This window comes from Vombatus ursinus, unplaced genomic scaffold (assembly GCF_900497805.2).
Source record: "Vombatus ursinus unplaced genomic scaffold, bare-nosed wombat genome assembly UNPS02014818.1, whole genome shotgun sequence".
NCBI classification, from domain to species: domain Eukaryota; kingdom Metazoa; phylum Chordata; class Mammalia; order Diprotodontia; family Vombatidae; genus Vombatus; species Vombatus ursinus.
In genome coordinates, this window is record NW_020954596.1 from 12,183,661 (window position 1) to 12,204,375 (window position 20,715).

Here is a 20,715-nt window from a genome sequence, read left to right on the forward strand (position 1 = left end):
GAATAATTCAGGCTAAGTAAAGCTAAAATAAAATAATAACAATATGTAACAATATCTTATATTAGTAACAATAACCCCCCTATGGGTATATGTAGCTTACAAAGTACTTCACAGAATCTCAGTTATAAGGCATCTCAGAGATGACCTAGATCAAGTCCTATCTGAAAAAGCATTCTCCCTAGGGCTTCCATGAAATAGGTACATCAATATACTGTTGTTAGAGCTGTAAAATGGTCCAGACATTCTGGAAAGCAGTTTGGAACTATGCCCCCAAAGTTATTAAACCATGCACACCCTTTGACCCAGTGAATCTATACTCCTAAAGAGATCAAAGAAAAAGGAAGAGGACTGATTTGTACACAAATATTTATAGCAGTTCTTTTTGTGTTGGAAAAGAATGGGAAACTGAGGGTGTGTCCACTAGTTAAGAATGACTGGTATATGAATGTGATGGAAAGCTATTTTGCTGTAAGACATGATGAAGGGAATGGTTTCAGAGAGAGCTAGGAAGGCCTCTATGAACTGAGTGACAGCGAAGTGAACAAAACCAGGAGACCAAGTTATGCAGTAACAACAACATTGCAAAGACCAAAAACAAAACAAAACAAACAAACAAAAAAAACCAATCCTTTGAAAGGCTCAGGAACTCTAATCAATTCAATGATCAACCACAATTCCAGAGGACTCATGATGAAACATATTGCTCACTTCCTGACAGGTGATAGATTCAGAGTGAAGATTAAGATATGTACACACACACACACACACACACATATATATATATCTTATATCATATTATGTTATATCATACATACATACATACAATATAATGTAAAATATATGCCTTAATCTTCACTCTGAATCTACTTCATATATATATATATATGTTTGTGTATATATGTATATATATGTATATATACATACATACATACATACATACACATGGCATGGCCAATGGAGCCATCTATTTTACTTGGTTCTACATATTTATAACAGGGGTTTTATTTTTCTTCTTTTCCCAATAGGGGGAGGGAAGAGAGAAACAAAGTAGATATTAACTGATTTAAGAAAATAAAACAGATTTTTCTAAAAAGCCCCTCTATAATGTCATTATCAAGTGGTAATCCATCCTTAATAGCTAGTACAGTGGAAACAGGACTCAAATACAAGCCTCCCAATGCTAAGCTTGGGCTCTTTCCACCTCATTATACCACATTGGCTATTTCACACAGAATCACAACATCAAACTTTCATTTTACTTTGTACTTTAGAGGTCTTAATAAGGTGCTTCAATTCAAAAATGTTTTAAGATAGGGCAGTAACCCTATAAACATATTATAAGAATAAAGTCCTGAGTTCTGGCATAGACAGTGTAGTACAATAGAAAGAACATTAGAATCTGAGACAGAGCACCTAGGTTCAAATCCTGGCTTTGTCACTTATTAAATGGATGATCTTGATGAAGGCATTTAACTTTCTCAGGCCTTTTTCTTCTGTAACATGAAGGGCTTGGATTAAATGGCCCTTGAGGTCCCTTTGAACTCTATATCTATGATTCTATGGCTATTTAAGAGATGATATGATGTGTGCAAAGAGCAATGGGTTTGAAGACCTGGTTTTGAATCCAGGCTTTTCCATCTAATAGTTATGGGACCACAATATAGTCCCTTAACTCATAGGAACTAAATGTCCTTATCTGTAAAATGAGAATAATAAGGTATTAATCTTTGCCTCCTTGTGAAGTTGCTTTGATGAAGAAGTTAAATTGCATATCTCACAAAGCTACAGGAAAGTGTGCCATCATTATAATTATTTGAACCTCCTTTTCCATGAAGACATACAGCATTCTCAAGCCCCTTCTATAACAGAACTTGTTTATCCATGAAAAATGCTCCCCAGCTTACGTAATTCATGTTGGCCTGGTCGACTTGAAAACTCGATCACAAGAAGATCCTTCCCGTCAAAGCTGCGGCCAATGCTGTAGGTCTTGGCAATGTGAGAGCATCGGGAAGCTGTCTTCTTCAGCACTCTCACCATCTGTGGGTACGAGTGGTGCGTAAACTGGATGAATGTGGAAGGCATGTTGGAGGGCAGCTCTTCATTCTCGTCTAGGCTTCCTGTGAAAAGAGAAGGAATGTTACATCCTCTGTGAGCTTGGGCCAGTCAACCTCAGCTTTCTGAGCCTCAGTTCTCTCCTCTGCAAAATGAAGGGGTTAGGATAGAAAGTCCTTGTCAGGTGCTCTGTGTTCTACAGCTATCTGACATTCCCTGTTCTAAGGTCCCTTCCAGCTCTGACGTTCTCTGTTCTAAGTTCCTTTCCAGCTCTGACGTTCTCTATTCTAAGGTCCCTTCCAATTCTGACATTATCTGTTCTAAGGTCCCTTCCATCTCCAACATTCTCTGTTCTAAGCTCCCTTTCATCTCTAACATTCTCTGTTCTAAGTTCCTTTCCAGCTCTGACATTCTCTATTCTAAGGTCCCTTCCAGCTTCTATTCCACATTCTATTTTCTGAGATCACTTTCCAACTCTGATAGTGTGTGTTCTACGTTCTTAGAGGTGGCTAAGTGACACAGTTGGTGGGCCTAGATTCAGGAAGACCTGAATTCATATCCAGCCTCAGACACTTAAAATAGATGTGTGGCCTTCTTAATCTCTGCAACAGTTTTCTCAACTCTAAAATGGTCAAGCTTTAAAAGTCTCTAAGATCCCTCTGGCTCTGATATTTTATGAGTCCACAACATTGGTGCGAACAATTGCTTCCCCCCACTCTTGGCGGGTGGTCCTTATCTGATATTGGTGGCAGGATTCAGACAAACCTAATAACTTCTCTTCTACTCCCCACCCTCTACCCTCAGTGCACTGAAAGTAGTCTTCTTCTATCACATTTTTTCCACCTCACAATAACCTTTCAAAGTAGCTGCTATTGTTATCCCCGTTTTATAGATGAGGAAACTGAAACAAACAGGGCTAAATGACTTGACTTGCCCAGGGTCACACAACTAGTAAGTGTATGAGGCCAGATTTGAACTCAGGAAGAAGTCTTCCTGACTCCAGGCCCGCCATTCTATCCACTGCTCCACCTAGCATCCGGTAATAAATGTAAAACTTGGTACTAGGTCAATAAAATACTTAAATATTAAATAAATAAACACCATTTGTGTCCTCAGTAAATATAATAGGGGTTAATGGATAATAAATGCAGAGCCTGGTTCAAGTCTAACACCATATTTTACAAATCTACCTGCTATAATGCATAGCCCTGGCCCAACATCCACTATTTACACAGAGCCCAGAGATGCTGAATTAAACCATTGGTGGGGACAGTTGTAGAAGAGTCCAAAACAAATCCATTTGTACCTAATTTCATCTCTTCCGTCATAAAGACAAACACAAAAAATGAATCAAAACATTTATTTTTGTTGATGCCTAAGAAGAATGAATAAAGCAGGTGTTTGGGGATCATAGAATTTTAGAATTTAAAGGGACCTTGGAAACTCCCTAATCACAGGTTTATAGGAATTGGAATCAAGAAGGACCTTAGAGGTCACCTAGTGCAAGGGTTCTTAGTCTCTTTCATGCAATCTGCCCCTTTGGCAGTCTGGAAAAGCCTATGGACCCCTTTTCAGAATAAGCTTTTTAAATGTATAAAATAAAATGGACAGGATTACAAAAATAATTATGTTGAAGTAAAGATGTATTTTTTTTAACCATCCAAGTTCATGGACCCCCCCTGGAATATATCCATAGACCTGGTGGGCCATGGATCCCAGGTTAAGAACCCTGATTTTGTGTAATGGTCCCATTTTACAAAAGTAACTTCTTTTGGCCACCCATTAAGGCAGGGACAGAAGACAGCTCTGGATCTACTCTTCCTATTTGATACATTGCAATTTCCTAGACACAAATTAAAGTGACTTTGTGACTCTGGGCCTATGTATTCACCTCTCAGTTTTTCTAAAGGATTATAGCATCCTTCCTCTTCACTGACAAAGAAGCGATCACAGTCCAGAAAGTAGGGCCAGGCCATGTCGATCCCATCAAAAGCAGGCTGGCAACTTTTCTTCAGGCTCTCACAGACGTGCCGACAAGGCCTTATGACTCTGCCTCCGTCACATCGAGGAGCCAGGATGGCACAGCCCAGAAACCGCAGGTCCGGGTTACATTCTCCTTGGAGCAAGTTATGAATCACACTCAAGAGGATGTACTCCGAGCTGAACTCCACCACCTCCCGGGACTTCTGATCCAGCAGGTTGGGATAGGAAGTCTTATTGTAGGATAAGTCATTGCAATAGAGAAGGTCGAGGTCCACACATTTGGCTGCAGAAACAACAAAATATAATTAGTGGGTGGAAGAATAATCCTCATAACATCACAGAATGTTAGAGCTGAAAAGAACCTTAGAATAAGGAATATCAGGGATGAAAGATGTGATATGCTGGTAAATATTTAACAACCAGCTCTCTGAAAAAAAGTATATATACTTTTTAAGTTTAATCTGCATTAACATTTCTCTATCACTTTCTTAAGCCTAGACAGTCAACAGAACCAAAAAAATCAAGACCTGATTTGTAGCACTTGCTAATTTCCAAGGTGTAAATGCTCACAATGGAAATTTAACAACCAGTCCTAGACAGCTAGTTTGACCTGTCTCCAGTATACCCTTGGATGAAAAGGACATTAATACCTTGTGTGTAGAATTTCAGAGATGGAAAAGACCTTAGAACCTAGAACAGCTACCCGACAAGAACCTTGAACTATAGAATGTCAGAGCTAGAAGGGACCTTAGAGGCCTTTTGATCCAATCCCCTCATTTCACAAGGGAAAATATTGTGGACCAGGGAGAATGAGTGATTTTTCTGAAGGTCATACAGGTAACAAGTAGCAGAGGTCAAACCTGAGGAGTCTGTAATATTATGACTGTAAACTTTTTGAGAGCAAAGACTACTTTTAATCAAAAATGTTTATTTTGCCCATCATCTTATGCCGTTTTATACATGTAGAAAGCACCTAACTGAAGAATTGAATAGATGAAAGAATGAAGGAATGAAGGAATAATTGGATTGATCTGGTCAAAATTTAAAATTAAAAAAAATTAATTTTATTTAATTTAGAAATAGTAAAAAAAAAAAACTCCCACCAAATTAGAGTATAAATTCAACTTTTGTTTTATTATGATCTTGCTCATTAATGTCAGGCAATGCAATTTGATTCAACAAATATTTATTAAACACCAACTATAAACAGAGCACAGATACATGGTACAGTGAATACAGCGCTGGACCTGGAGTGAGGAAGACTCATTTTCCTGAGTTCAAATCTATCCTCGGACACTTACTACCTGTATGATCCTGGGCAAGTCACTTGCCTCAGTTTCCTCAACTGTAAAATGAGCTAGAGAAGGAAATGGCAAACTATTCCAGTATCAAATGGGGTCATGAAAAGTCAGACAGGACTGAACAACAACTCCCAAATATACAGAGCACTATGCTAAGTGTGGGGAGAAGTGTAAATTTTAGATAGCACATGGTCTCTGCTCTTATGGAGTTTACAGTTTAATAGGGAGAAAATGTACAAACACAGACAACTACATCTTACACTGCCTAAGGGTATCAGATACAGTATAAGCCTATATATGTCATATATAGATAAATACATGCTATATTGCATGAGTCTATGAGAGGGCTGGGAACAGGTTTTATATGAAGTCAGAGAAGGAGGGGTTTTTAATGTCTGGTAGAATCAAGCAAAGCTTCTTGAAGGAGGTTGCATTTGAACAAAACTTTACAAATTGGGAGGAATCTCACATAGTGATGGAGGAAGGACATTCCCTATATAGAAACGGCACAAGCAAAGACATCTACCAAGAAAAAAAAATATGGGATGGGTTTAGGGAGCTAAGAATGGTCCATCTTGACTGGAACCCAAAGTGAGTGATGGGGAATAGTATTAGATTAGGCTGAAAAGTTAAGTTACGCCAGATTGAGGCAGTCAGGGAACCTTGAATGCCAGGCAAAAAAAAGTTTAAATCACTGAAAATAATAGGGAACCCAGTAAAGGATTTGAAATACGATAGTGACAGATCGATGCTCAAGGCAGATCATTCTAGTAGTAGTATGTGAGATGGTTTATAATAGAGATAGGAGAGGGAAAGTAAGGAAGGAGGATTCATTAGGAGGCTATTGTAAATAATGAAGACAGGAGCCAAAGAGAGCCTATGACAGTTATTTCCCCTCTCTGGACCACAGTCTCTTCATATGTAAGATGAATGTTGGACCAAATGAGCCCCAGTCTCCATTGAGAGAGTTCTTTCTGGTAGATCTCCCATGCAGCATATCTACTCACAAACACCATGTGTTCAATAACCTCTAATATATTTCTTGCAAGCTCATTAAGCTGAGCTGCCTCTTGTCAAACAATTTTCTTCATTTCAAAACCCATTTGCTTTGAATTCTTTCAAAGGCTCAAATCAAATATGGCGATAAATTTCCTGGATCACATCACCTTCTCTAGCAGGCTAATTTTGGAAAAAACCAAGAGTCTCTTTATATAGTTACAAGATTAACATCAGAAAAAAAAACAATGATTTGTTTGCTTGTTTTCTCTCTAGATTAAGAAGGGAATTAGATTTGATTACTGGGCATAGCTACTAATTATCTCTCTTTAGAAAATAACAGGACTGTGTGGTAAGCAGAATAAGCAGGCTAAGTTGAATGTCTGACTCAGTACATCTTGCAACCTCCAATTCTCTTAGGGTCTGGAGGCTCTGAATATCAAAATATCTCCTGAAGTGGGGCGGGGGAGAAAGGAGAAAGAAACATAGATAGAGATAGCTGGAGATTGAGAGAGATAGAGATACTATTAATGATAGTGAATAGGAGAAAGACTTAGAATTTCACTGGTATAGGGAACTCCTTGAGAAAACATTATTAAATCAAGTTGGCACCTTCTCTGAAACCTCATAGTCTTACAGAATTGCCTAGAGCACAGAGATATTAAGCAACTTGCCCAGGGTCACACAATCAGTATGTGTCAGAGGTGGGGCTTGAACCAAGGTCTTCCTGGTTCTGAGGTCATCTCAATATCTACTGTACCACACTGCCTCTTGTTAGAGAGACAGACAGACAGAAAGAGAGACAGAGACAGACAGGAAGGAAGAGAGGGAGGGAGGCAGGAGGAAAGAAACAGAAAGAGAGAGAGAGAGAGAGAAGATGGAGAGAGGAAGGGAGGGAGGAAGGAAGGAAAGAAGGAAGGAAGGAAGGAAAAAAATTATCTAGACATACAAAATACATATAGTACCCGTGGAAACAGCCATGTCAGTTAGCTTAGCAGGACTCCTGCTATTAATCCCATCAATAAAGCAGGAATAAGGGTTGAAATTGGGTGGCTGAGCTAAATGAGTTCACTCTGAGACCCAGGGTGAAGGGATCATTGATCTCTGGCAGCCCTTCAGTCTGGGATACTGCCACTTACCCAGTCTCTCATGTTCATAACTGTAGAATTATGAGGGGAAAATTTTTCTTTCCCCTCTCCTGTCCTAGCCATCAGTTATTAAATTCTGGGAATCATGATCATATAACATCTCTTACGCTTATCTTCTCCTCTCTAGCCTCACTATTACTCCCTATACGCCCACATTGGTCTCCATTTGGACCATTGCAAGTTGCCCCCAAACGTTTTCCCGTATGTAGCCATCCCTGCACTCACTTCCAATCTACTTGCATGTTGCTGCCAGGATACATTTTCTTATGCATAGATCTGTGGTCATGTCACTCCTGGCATTTGAGGCCTCCACGACCTGCTGCTCCACGACCTGTCTTTTTTGCTTTACAACATACTCTCAGCCACATCAAATAATTTATTAATCAGCAAACATTTGAAGACAAAGAATCGGGGTTCAAATCCTGCCTTTGTATTTATAGCACTACCTGTGTTGCCTTGGTCAAGTCCCTTCACTTCTCTACACCCCAGCTCCACCTCTCTAATATAAGGGTACTGCTCTGGATCTCTAGCTCTTTTGATGCTCTAAAACCTAAGATCTACACACACACACACACACACACACACACACACACACACACACACACACTTATGTATGCATACTGTACCATTTTCTGCAGTTGGGGGGCTGTGGCATTCTCCTGAAAACAAAGGAAACAGGGAAATTAATGATTCATTCAATATTTTTCATTCATTCATGCATAACAAACATTGCTGAATACACAAAGGAAGAGAAATAGGCTGGGGACTTTTGATCCTAGTCCTGGTTTTGCTTCTAACTCAGTGTGAAGCCATGGGAATCAATCAATCAATCAATCAGTTACTAAGAAGTGAATAGAGCACTGGACTTAAAGTCAAGAAGAAGCAGGTTCAAATTCCTCCTCAGACTCTTACTAGCTTCGTGGGGCTCACAAAGTTACTGAACCTTTCTGAGGCACCTGAGTGCCTCATCTGTAAAATGAGAGGGTTTGCCTAGATGGCCTCTAAGCTCCCTTCCCTCTCTAAATCTATGAGCTTACGAGCCCTTCAAATGCTTAGCAGGTCCTGAGCACACTGGAGATTTTCCTTGCTGCACTGCTATTCAATGCTTCCTATCAGATCAAAGTCTCCACTCCTTCAGTTCTGGTACTAGAGCCCCGAGATTGGTGCTCTTTGCTGCCTCCCTGTGCTGTGCAGATGACTCCACTTCTCAAAGGCTGTCAATGGATCACAGACTCTGCTAGGTCTGACCAAAACGAAAAGGCTCCAAATAGGGGCCAGTGGAGAGCTTTATATTTGTTGCCCAAGGACCAGCCGAGGTCGGTGCAAAAATGCTCATCATCGGAGAGCTGGCCACCAAGGGACGACTTTCTGCAGCAACAGGACCTCAAGAAGAGTGCTAACATGTACAGAGGCTTCGATCAGCATTAGAAGAGGGATCCCCCCATTGAGATAAAATCAGGGATCCATGAAATACTAAAGTGTTTCAGGCATCCAAGTACAGTCTTGGTGGAACTGTGAATTGGCCCAACCATTCTGGGAATCACTTTGGAATTATGCTCAAAAATGGGACCAAATGTCCATATCCTTTGACCCAGAAATCCAATGGCAATATTACTGCAGGAGGTTCCATATGTAACAAAGATATTTATAACATTACTTTTTGTAGTAGCAAAGAACTGGAAACAAGGCAAATACCCATAAGCTGGAACAATGTCTGAACAAATTATAGTATGTAAACGTAATGGAAGAGAGCAAGGATTGTTTCATTGATTGTAGTGAATCCCCAGTGCCTAGCACTATGCTTGGCATAAATCATTCAGTGTTTTCAGTTGTGTCCAACTCTTTATGACCCCACTTGGGGTTTTCTTGGCAAAGATACTGGAGTGGTTTGCCATTTTCTTCTCCAGCTCATTTTATAAATGAGGAAACTGAGGCAAAAAATGGTTAAGTGAATTGCTCAGGGTCACACAGCTAGGAAGTGTCTGAGGCCAGATTTGAACTCAAGAAAATAAATCTTCCTGACCCCAGGCTAAGCACTCTTATCCATTGCACCACCTAGATGCCCATGCTTGCTTATTGATTACTTACTGCATGGTAAGAGATGATGATTATAATGCAGAGAAGCATGGGAAGACCTATACAAAGTGATACAGAGAGGAGTAAGCAGAATCAGAAAAACAACATAAACAAACAACAACAATAAAACATTTAAAAATCAAATGTCATGAAATCAAAGGACCCAAGAGTAGTCCACCAAAAGAGATATGAGAATGTATCTCCCTCCCCTATTTGGAGAGGACAGGGTACTATAGGTATGGAACACTGCATAAAATATCAGACTTGTTGGATGAATTGGTTAGTTTTCCTGAACTGTTTTTTTCTCCCTCTTGGACATTAGATACTGCAAGTGATGACTTTCTCAGAGGAGGAGAGATATACTGGAAAATGGAGGTGTGGTAGAAACCAATGATATTAACAATTTTGAAAATTAATTTTTAAAAAATGTGTATGATTTAGGACTGCAATGGATCTTAGAGATTCTTTAGCCAAAGCCCTGCATTTTAAAGATCAAAAAACTGAGACCCAGAGAGGGAATGAGATTCACCCAATAGTAGACAGAGGACATAGGGGAGCCAGAATCAAAATTCAGTACATGATTGAACTAGTGCCAAGCAATACATGAGTACCTTTTTCAGTGGTATTTCATTCCATTTGCCTTCCCACAATCTTCATATCTGTCAAATTGTCCAGCTAGGTGTTCTCCAAACATGACATTCAATCTCCCACCTCCAGACCTTTGCACACATAGTCCACCATGTTTAGAATGCACTTCCTCCTGTCCTCCACTTAGCAGAATTCCTAACTTTCTTCAAAGCCCAGCTCAAGCACCACCTTCTATGTGAGACCTTCCTTGGTCCTCCAGCTATTAGTCCTTTCTCTGTGAAACTACTTTGTATAAACTTTGTATTTACTTGCTTGTATTCAAGCTATATCTTCCAACAGAATGTAGGTCCCCTGAGGACAGGTATTATTTTATTTTTCCCTTTGTATCCTCAACCCCTAGCACTGTGCTTTGTACACAGTGGGCACTTAATGGGTTGTTAAATTGAATTAAGGTTAGCACCTTGTAGTTTGAAAGATCTCAGGATACTTCTTTGACACTATATAAATGGAACTTTTAAAAACTGACAATATGTCCAAATACAACTAACCTCAGTATTATTAAATCACTTCATTTTCTTGCCTAAACATGAATAACCCCAGAGTTATTGAACAACCTCATTTTTCAGCTTTTCTGATTCAATTCAGTGAATGCATTAATAATACATTGATGGGGGAGGGAGGGAGACATACTTGTGAAATGAAAAGCAAATAGTATTTAAAGTCAGGAAACCAGGGTTCCAGTTCTAGACTCCAACTAGCAGCATGTCTGTGGACAAGTCATTCCCCTCCCCCTCCACCAGGAGTCTCTGTTATTAAGACATCATTGGAGAAAATGTGATCTTACCATGATGTAATGTGAGGATCGAGTGAGCTAATGCATATAAAATGCCATCAACCTCCCCCGCCCCGAAGTGTCTTGGAAAGGTCAAGTATTATTGTCATTGCTGCACTTGTCATGTTATTATCTAGTGAATCAAATGATAGGTGGCAATTTCCATGACTCCCACCCATTTGGCATAAATGTTCTCATGGGCATATGTCACGTGCGAATTTATTGGGTAAATCAGCTTATTTTAGCCTATGAGTCACCGACACTTAGGACATTAAACAGTGCCAGACATATGCTTACAACAGTCTAATTTGGAACTTGAACATAATAGAACAAAAATCAATATTTTAGAAGAACCAGAAAAAGAATATACAAGGACAGCAACATTGTATGTGGTACCCATGCTTCTGACTCTAACACTCTTGTGGGAGCAAAATGTGAAGAAGAATTAGCATCTGTCAAATGTGCCTGGACCACACAAGTGCCAATGTCCCTAACGTTTTAAGGAATTTGATGTTCTATGTTCTGAGGTCCTTTCTAGCTCTAGGGTTCTAAGGAACCTGACATTCTATGTCCTGAAGTCTCTTCCAGCTCTGATGTTCTAAGGAGTCTAACATTACATCTTCCAATTTCTCTTCCAGCTCTGATGTTCTCAGGAATCTGATATTCCGTGGCCTAAAGTCTCTTCTAGTTCTGAAGTTCTATGTTGTTCAGTCATTTTTCAGTCATGTCCAACTCTTCATGAGACCATTTAAGGTTTCCTTGACAAAGACACTAGAGTGGTTTGTCATTTCCTTCTCCAACTCATTTTACAAATGAGGAAATTGAGGCAAACAAGGTTAAATGGTTTGCCCAGGATCTCACAGTTAGTGAGTTTTTGAGGCCAGATTTGAACACAGGTCCTCCTGACTCCAGGACTGGTAATCTATCCACTTGGACTCCTATTTGCTCTCTGACATTCTAAGGTATCTAATATTTCATGTTTTAATGTCTCTTCCAGATCTACTGTTCTAAGGAATCTCATATTTCATGTTCGGAGTCCTTTCCAGCTCTAATATTCTCAGGAATCTGACATTACATCATCTAAGGTTGCTTCCAGCTTTGATGTTATAAGAAATTTGACATTCTATGCCCTAAGGTCCCTTCCAGCTCTGACGTTATAAAGAATCTGACATGCCCCATTCTAAGGTCCCTTCTATCTCTGATGTTCTAAAAAATCTGACATTCCATGTTCTGAGTGAGGGCCCTTCCAGTTCTACCATTTTCTGCTCTGTACCCTTGAACCTCTTCCACAGCTCTGGCAGTTTCAAAGAGGAAGATCAGGATGCAATGAAAAGGAAAACTGCCTGGCAATCAGAGTTGTCCAAAAATGGAAGAAGCAGGCTTGGGGCTAGGTTCCCTCTTACTGGAAGTCTTTAAACACAGACTGGAAAACCACCTATTGAAGATGTTGTCAAGGGGACTTGGTCAGAAATTGTCCAAATATTCTCTCTGTGAGGCAAAATATTCCAACTCCTTTCAGCCTTTTTATTGTATGGCCTTTTCTCAAGTCCTTTCATCATGATGCTCATTCTCCTCTGGATATGCTTCTGCTTGTCAGTACCCTTCTAAAATATGGTATCCAGAAATGACCATAACATGCTACATCTAGAGCCCAGTCTGAGCAGGCCAGAGAGCAGCAGGGCTAGCATTTCCTATGTTCTGGACTCCCGGGGTTGGTTAAGAGGGGCCTGTGAGCCTTTTCCAGTTCTGAGATTCTATGTTCTAATGTTCCATCCAGCTCTAACATTTCAGAATAATATGGATTTAAAGTCAGAAAACCTAGTTTTGTTCAAATCCCCACATGTCTAGAGGGTCTCTGAGGACCCCTCCAACTAGAAATCCTATGTTTTTACCACTTGTGTGGCTCAGGCAAACCATGTCACCTCTCTGAGCAGAGGACAGTGAATGAGCCCTGAATTTGGAGTCAGGGGAGCTTTTCTAAGCCAGTTTTCTCAATTGTAAAATAATCCTCTGAAAGGAACATAAACTATTTATTGAGGACGAGATCATGTGCTCCTCTTCAGTTTAGCCTCCGGGTCTCAAGACTCATATTTATGATCTTTTGCCTTGAGTTGGACCATAAGAACTAAAGCAATCCATCTATTTCATTAGTACAAGGTATCAAAATATAAGAAATAGGCTTAAGATCGTGAAATTTAGAGCTTATAAAGAGTTGAGATAACCTATCAGTTCCCTCCTTTTATAGAAAAGGAAACCGAGGCCAATAGATGAAAAGTGGCTTTTCCAGTATCACAAAATAGCAGGGCTGAGATTCAAGCTCAACTCCAGAGCTAACATTCATTTCTCTGGATCTTTTAACTAACTTATAGGGTTGGACAGTTGTTTTTCATTCATGCCTGACTCTTCAAGACCTAATTGTTCTTGGCAAATATACTGAAGTGAGTTTATCATTTCCTTCTCCAACTTATTTTACAGATGAGGAAACTGAAGCAAATAGGGTTAAGTTACTTGCCCAGGGTCACACTGCCAGTAAATATCTGAGATCAGATTTGAATTCAGGAAGATGACTCTTCCAGACTCCATACCCAGTGCTCTATCCACTGTTGTACCTAGCTGCCCCTCTAGCTAATTAAGATTGTACTAATGTAGATATGGGGTTCAAAAAATGGAATCAGCCATTCCTGCTGTCCTCCATCCTGATCAGATAAATATAAATATACAATGCTAAATTCAGCTCTGGATGGCATACTTAATTTTAAGAAGCCCATTGATAAGTGGAATACCATCTGAAGGAAGGTTACCAGAAATGTGATTTGAAAACAAGTCATGCAAGGAATAGTTAAAAGAACTGGGGAGGCTTAGGCTGGAGAGGAGAAGAATTTAAGGACACAAATATTTGAAGGGCTATCAGTTCTTTCACTTGGTCCCAAAGGACAAAACTAGAATAAAGAGATGTGTAAGTTATGGAGAGTTACAGAGAGGCTCAATACATGAAAAAACTACCTATTGATGAAAGCTCTCCAGGAATGGAATGGACTATTTTGGGAATTTGGTAGAAGAGATTCATACTCTGGTTTAGAGTTGGATTACAAGTCCTTTGAGGCTTATTATGCCTCTGAAAATCTATAATTTTGTGACATTTGTTAATGAGAAGGAGTTATGTTAGATTAAAGGTTTCTAACCTAGCTTCCCTGGACCCCAAGGGGTATATGAATAGATTGAAGGGAGTCCATGAACTTAATTGGGACATTTCCTGCATCTATTTAACAACATTCTTCTGAGAAAGGGCCTGTAGGTTTCACCAGGCTGCCAAAACAGCCCATAACACATGCAAAAAAAAAATGGTGAAGAAGCCCTGATATAGATAATCTCTGAGGTTTGGCTCTGACATTGTGATTCTGTGATTTTTTTGAAGTGTTTCACTCTTAACACCAGGTGGCGCTGCCGTTAGCAGTTAAGGGTCCCCACTTCATCTGAAATATCGAAAATTATAAAAGTTCTGAATCCCAGAAAGCTTTCAGAGTTGGAAAGGACCGTGGGTCACTCTTCCAAACTGCTGGAATCCTCTCTAAAGCATTCCTAAAAAATGTTTATCTAGCCTCCTCTTGAGCAACTCCAGTCACAAGGAGCTTAGGGACAGCCATTGCCTTGTTGGACAGCTCTAATCTGATAGTTACATAAAACTGAACCGTGCCTGACTGTAACTAACACAGCACCATTGAATCATGCATGCACTGAGAGTTGGAGGGAACTTTAGAGAATATCTATCCCAATACCTTCCTTTCACAGATGAAGAAACTGAGATCCAAGTGATGTGCCCAAGGTCATACTGTGAGGCTGAACTAGAATTCACCCCCCTCCCATATCAGTATTCCTTCCTTTGTATCATTCAGTCTCTTAACATGCATTCATTGGTCTGAGTTCTTTCCTTTCTGACCAAATAAAATGTCATTAAATCATAGATTTTCCCCCCAACTAGGCTTAGAGATAATGTAGTTATCTCTCCAGCTTTCCATCATTTTATGTGTGGGAAAACCAAAAATCTTGAGAAGTAAAGGGATTTGCCTAAGATTGCACAGTTAGCAAGGAACAGACCTGGAACTAGAATCCAGATTCCCCTACTCCAGGATCATTGCCCTTCACTGTAATGTTTTTATGTCTAATTCTTTCTTCTGTTTTTTTTTTTATGGCTCCCTCTATCCCTACCCCCAAGTCTCCTCTTTTCTAGGTGAAATATACCCAGGGCTTTCACTCAGTCTTGGATATGATAGGGTTGCTTGCCTTTCACCATCCTGGACACTCTCTTCTGGACACACTCCTACTTGTTCACAGTTATGTTAGTTCTTAAAAAAAAAAAAAGATCAAAATCTTGGCATTGGACCTGTTGAAATCCTTCTTCCTCTTGAATGTTTCCAGTGATGGAGAGATCACTACTTCACAGTCCATTCCATTGTAGGGCAGCTCTAATGAGACAGTAATATTGAGCTGAAATTTGTCACTTTGTAGTGTTTACTTCTCAATCCTAGTTCTCCTCCCAGATGGCCAGGTAGATTGTCATATAATTATAGTTTTCAGAGCTGAAAGGAACCTTAGAGATAATCTAATCCAAATCCCTAATTTTGATCATATGCTGAATTTTATATTAGTAGAAAAAATATTCTGTAGGCTTTCACAATCATAAACAGTTATTTGACAGAAAGCCAAGATTTCCCAGAGTTGGTCACTCCCTATTGTGAAGTTAACTCTTTTCAGCCTGCAAGCAGATTATCCAGCCAATAAATGATCACTACGTGGCATAATTCACTGGACCAAATAAAACAGCAGTCTCCAGGAAGAATGAATGGTCAGTGTCAATCAACTTGTCAATTATTCAACATGTGTTTATTGAGGGCCTTTTATGAGGCTATCTCTGTGAGGAATGGACCTCAAGAAGCCTTAGACAAGTCACTTAATCCACAAAGAAAAAAAATACAACAAAATTTAGCATTTCTATGATAATCTATAGCATTTTATACTTATTATTCATAATAATGGAATACTAGAGTTGGAAGGGACATTAGAAGATAGACTATAGAACATCGACTATATAATGTTAGGATGTAGAATCTTTATCCATCTGTATTTTTACATGAAACAAAGAAATGAAGTAAAGAGTTTCATAGGAAATATCTTGTGAGCCCTCTTTGGGGCAAGAAAAAGGGATAACTAGTGAATAGTCTCTAAACTCCATTGGTTTCTATACAATGTTGGTCTCCATACAATGTCAAAACAATTAGAAGTCCCCCCCCCCAAACATACTGTTTGGACCTTACTATGGATGACTTAGAGAGGTACATGAAAAAGAATGCCATAAGATGAGTGCATGGGTGGGGGTGGCATACTGCACCAATGGAATGGTTAGCCATATCATTAAGATCACAGCTCCATGGAATTGCTGAAGGAAGAAGCAGGAAAAGAAGTTAGGAAATAGAAAGTCAGAGTTCCCAGTAATCTTGGAACATAGAATGTAGAAGCTGGGGAGGATGTTAGTGCCTAGAATGTCAAGGCTGAAAGAGGCATTAGAATTTAGAATATCAGGGCTGGGAGGGAGCCTAGAAAGTCAGAGATGACAAGGGACTTACAACCTAAAATTTTAGAGCTGAGAGGGAATTTGAAAGAACAGACTATTACTGGTGCAAGGGTGCCTAATTAGATGTTATCTTGTCCAGCCATTTCATCCTTCCTCTTATTCCATTTTCACAGAAGGAACATGAATTCCAGATTTTATAGTAAGGAAACTTGGGTCCACAGACAGGGTAGAGTTTGTGGTAGAGAAGGGAGAACCTAGATCTTCTGAATCCTGACTAAGTTCATTTTCTTCTGTTACACTGCACCTTTCTTTGTTTAATTCTGAGTAACATAAATCCCCAGCATTTGCCTGGATAGACAACACAGAGGGGGCAGCTAGGTGGCATAGGATAGAGCACTGGTCCTGCAGTCAGAAGGACCTGAGTTCAAATCTGGCTTTGTACACTCACTAGCTGTGTGACCCTGGGCAAGTCACTTAACCCCAATTACCTTAAAAAAAAAAAACAAAAAGAAAGAAAAGAAAATATATTCTATGGATAGGCAACACAGAGATCTGAGTAGAACTTGGGGGCAGTGACTCCTTCCCGTATTTTTTGGCCCTGTCAACCCCCAATATGATTGTCAGCTTCATATCCAATACCTGGAAAGCACTGCAAGACCCCACAACCACCACCAAAAGACCCTATTCTCCCACTAACCCCCACCTCAGGCTATGTCCTCCCCACCCCCCAGTGCCAATCTCAATCTGTATTCCATCATCATTCCCCTATATATACAGCAGTGTTATCTTAGGTACCTACATTCTGCCTAGTGGATCAAAAGTTCACCCGGACTCAATACCAGGCTGACCAGTGTTCCTGGAAAGGCAAGGAGTGATTTCTCAGCACCCATCCCCCCTCCTTCCAAACACATACAGAAGACAAGACCTATGGCCCTGACTTAGTCAGCAGAGGCAGCGTCCCAGCCATACGTGGCTAGGAGCCACCCCTTTACGGTACATAGCCCACCCCTATCCCACCACGTGGCTACACAGATGGCCCTGATGTATCCAGCAGAAGTGGTACCCCAGTGAAATGACCTCTACCTAACTCCACAAAGCTAGGGAGCGTTCTAGGCAGCCTCAACCTTACCTCCCACCCCTAATTAACTTCTCAGCTCAGCACGCCTCTGTCCAGTCTCTTCTTAAAAGACCCCCAAAGACATCCTCCTTTCCCCGGATTGCGCCCTGCAGAAACACCTAATGGGGCTAAGGGACCTTATTTTTCTGTCCCTTGATATGTGGCTTCCTTCTCCCCTCAGGGCTCCCATCTCCCTTGGGGACCAAAGGACGTGGCAGTGGTCCCTCTCTTACCGATGGTGTCCTGATCGGGCTTACAGCGGGGGCCAGCCGCCGTTAGCCTAGTCAGGGAGCCGAGCAACAGGAGCGGGAGCGGGAATGATGGCCACATGTGGGGGTGCGCCCTTTGTCCGCTGCGGCCTCAACTGAAAGCTGTGATGTGGCAGTGGCTGCAGCGCGCTCCCCTCGCAGCCTCTTGGAGCCCCGCAGCCTAGCCCAGCCCGTCTTCCCCTCCCCTCTTCTCCCTCCCCTCTGCTCCCACTCCTACCACCACCCTCCGCCTGCCTGCCCTCCTTCCCTCCCCGCACCGCGCTGCGCCAGGGGCCAGAAGCCCAGAGAGAGTGGGCCGGGCGGACGGATGCTCGCACTTCATGGGATCTTAGCGCTGAGAATCAGATTACAGTTGGCAGTTCGGCCGCCCCTGATTCTTAGAATGGAAAAGGGTGGGGGTGAGGGTAGTATTTAAAAAAAAAAATAGGTCTGGAAGAGGAGAGAAGAGAAAACAGATAAACATTCCTCCCATTCTTTTCATTGTCTTCAGTCTTTTAAATGAGTTAGAAACTTGGGGATGGGGGTGAGCCTCTGGGAATCTCAAGAGACATCTCAGAAAGTCTTGATTGGAAAGGAGCAGGAGGAGAGAATCAGAAACCTTTGAAGGAGAAGGAAAAGATACTCACAGCTGAAAGTGAACTTGAAGTTCCCTGGGTCCAAATGCCTTCTTTTTACAGAGGACACAACTCAACCCCCAAAATGTCAATTGACTAAGCCAGAGTCACCCTGAAGAATTTGAATCCAAGTCCTCCAGTTCCAAATTCAGGGCTCCTTCAAATGCAGGAAGCCACCACCCCTGTGAATTCCTTCTGTCAAGGGCCACCAGTGATCTCAGCTACCAGATCCCACAGCCTTTCCTCCTTGACCATACAGTTGACCATCATCCATCTCCTGCTGACCTTTCTACTCCCTTGTCTTCAGTTACTCTAATCTATGCCAGCGTCTCTGGAATTGTGTGAGTTCTTTTTCCTGGTTCATCATCCTCTTCCCACACTCTGAGTATGTGCATTCGACAAAGCTTAGATTCCTTTTTTCTGCCTCTAAATTCTCTCCCTTGACAATTTCATCCATTCCCATGGCTTCTGTTATCCATTTGAGATAAGTGTATACCCATAAAGCCAGCCCCAATCTCTCCTCAACTACACTTCTACATTTCCAGTTGCCTACTGGACAGTCTACTTTCCTTTTCCATTGGCATTTGAGACTCATCATGTCCAATGGATTATCATCCTCTCCTCCAATCCTTCTAAACTTGTTCCTGCTTCAACTTTGCCTTTCTGTTGATAGCGATACCTTCCTCCCAATCACTTAGAATGGAAACCTCAGAGGCATCCAGGTACAGTGGAAAGAATGCAGAATTTGAAGTCCTTAGACCTGAGTTTGAATTCTGGCTTTGCCACTTACTACCTGTGTGCCCTTGGGAAAGGCATTGAAGTTCATTTTCCTCATCTGAAAAATGAAAGTTTTGGACTAGATGACCTCTAAGGTCCCTTCCAGCTAGAATTATTCAATTCAGTGATCTTTGACTCTTCCTTCTGCCTCACCTTCCACCTCCAATGGTTGCCAATTTCCATCCCATAATTTCTACCTAAAATACGTCCCCCTTTTATATATGTTTCCAGTTCTAACTACTCTAGTTCAGACCCTCCTTTCCTTTTCACTGGGTTCTTGTAATCACTTCCTAATTTCTGTGTCCTTCCATTTCTAATCTATCTTTGGTATAGCTAGCTAGCTGCCCACTAAGACACAGGTGGGAGCATGCTGTTCGCCTACTTCAGTGCCTCCCTATTTCTTCCAGGATAAAATACAAATTTCTCAGTATGGCATTCAAAACCCTTCACAGCCTGGCTCCAACCTATCTTTCCAATGTTACTTCACACTATTTTTCAGCTAAACCGAACTATTAGATGTTCCCCACTCTTGTCTTGTCCTCACTATCCTGCTCGCTGCTTAGGTACAACCCCACCCATGCCTGAATTGTACTCTCTCCTTATTTCTACCTAGTGAAATTATTCTCTTCCTTTTGAGGCTCATCCTCAAGTGCCACCTTCTCTATATGACCCTCTCTGACTTCCCCCTCCCCTAATGAAAGTATTCTCTCACTCCTCTCATTTTCTTTGTTCCTGTCACACTCTACTGAGAACCAAATTTATTTCCCTACCACCCACTAGAATTACTACTTCTTGAAAACTGAAATGGCCATTTTTCATCCTTGTATCCTCAATGCCAAGCCTAGTGCCAGACACATGGAATGGAATGAATGGAATGGAAGAGGTGGAACTTAAGTCATGGAGTGTTAGATCTGGAAGACGTCTTACAGCAAAAAAAGGAAGACTTGGAAGGGAACTCTGAGATCAACTGATTCAACCCATAGTTCTACAGATGATGAAACAGAGATCCAGAACAAGAAAGTGTCTTGTCTGAGGTCACAAGGTAAATTGGCAGCAAAGCCAAGATGTGAGAATAAATCTCTTTCCTCTCGTGTTAATATTCTTTCTGCTGCTGAAGGAAAAACTGCTCCTTCTTTCAGTGACCCAGCAAATGTGCAATTTGTTCTCAATTCAATAAGCAGCTGTTTATAAGCACCTACTATATGCTAGCCTGTAAGGTACTGTCCTCTAGTTAAGAAGGACATTGAAAACGGTACATTTCCCCTACAAACAAGTATCTTCTGGATATTTTAGTGACTTAGTGTGGATTAGAGTATGTATTAAAATTATAGTAGGCAACGTGTCTATTTGTTCACTAGTCTTTAAAGATACTTATCTGTTACCAGATCTAGAA

General features: G+C 40.9%; 1 protein-coding gene across 1 annotated transcript in view; it reads right to left on the reverse strand.

Moving 5' to 3' along the window:
• The window catches only part of CPZ (carboxypeptidase Z), a 54,364-nt gene extending 36,296 nt beyond the window's left edge, over window positions 1-18,068 (reverse strand). The window contains exons 1-4 of the mRNA XM_027836389.1: window positions 17,896-18,068; window positions 8,107-8,139; window positions 3,944-4,318; window positions 1,905-2,117 (exon numbers count right to left, since the gene is read on the reverse strand). Of these exons, the coding sequence (XP_027692190.1) occupies window positions 1,905-2,117; window positions 3,944-4,318; window positions 8,107-8,139; window positions 17,896-17,992 (718 nt within the window). The 5' untranslated portion in view covers window positions 17,993-18,068. The remainder of the gene's footprint in view (window positions 1-1,904; window positions 2,118-3,943; window positions 4,319-8,106; window positions 8,140-17,895) is intronic.
• Window positions 18,069-20,715: the final 2,647 nt, after the last annotated feature.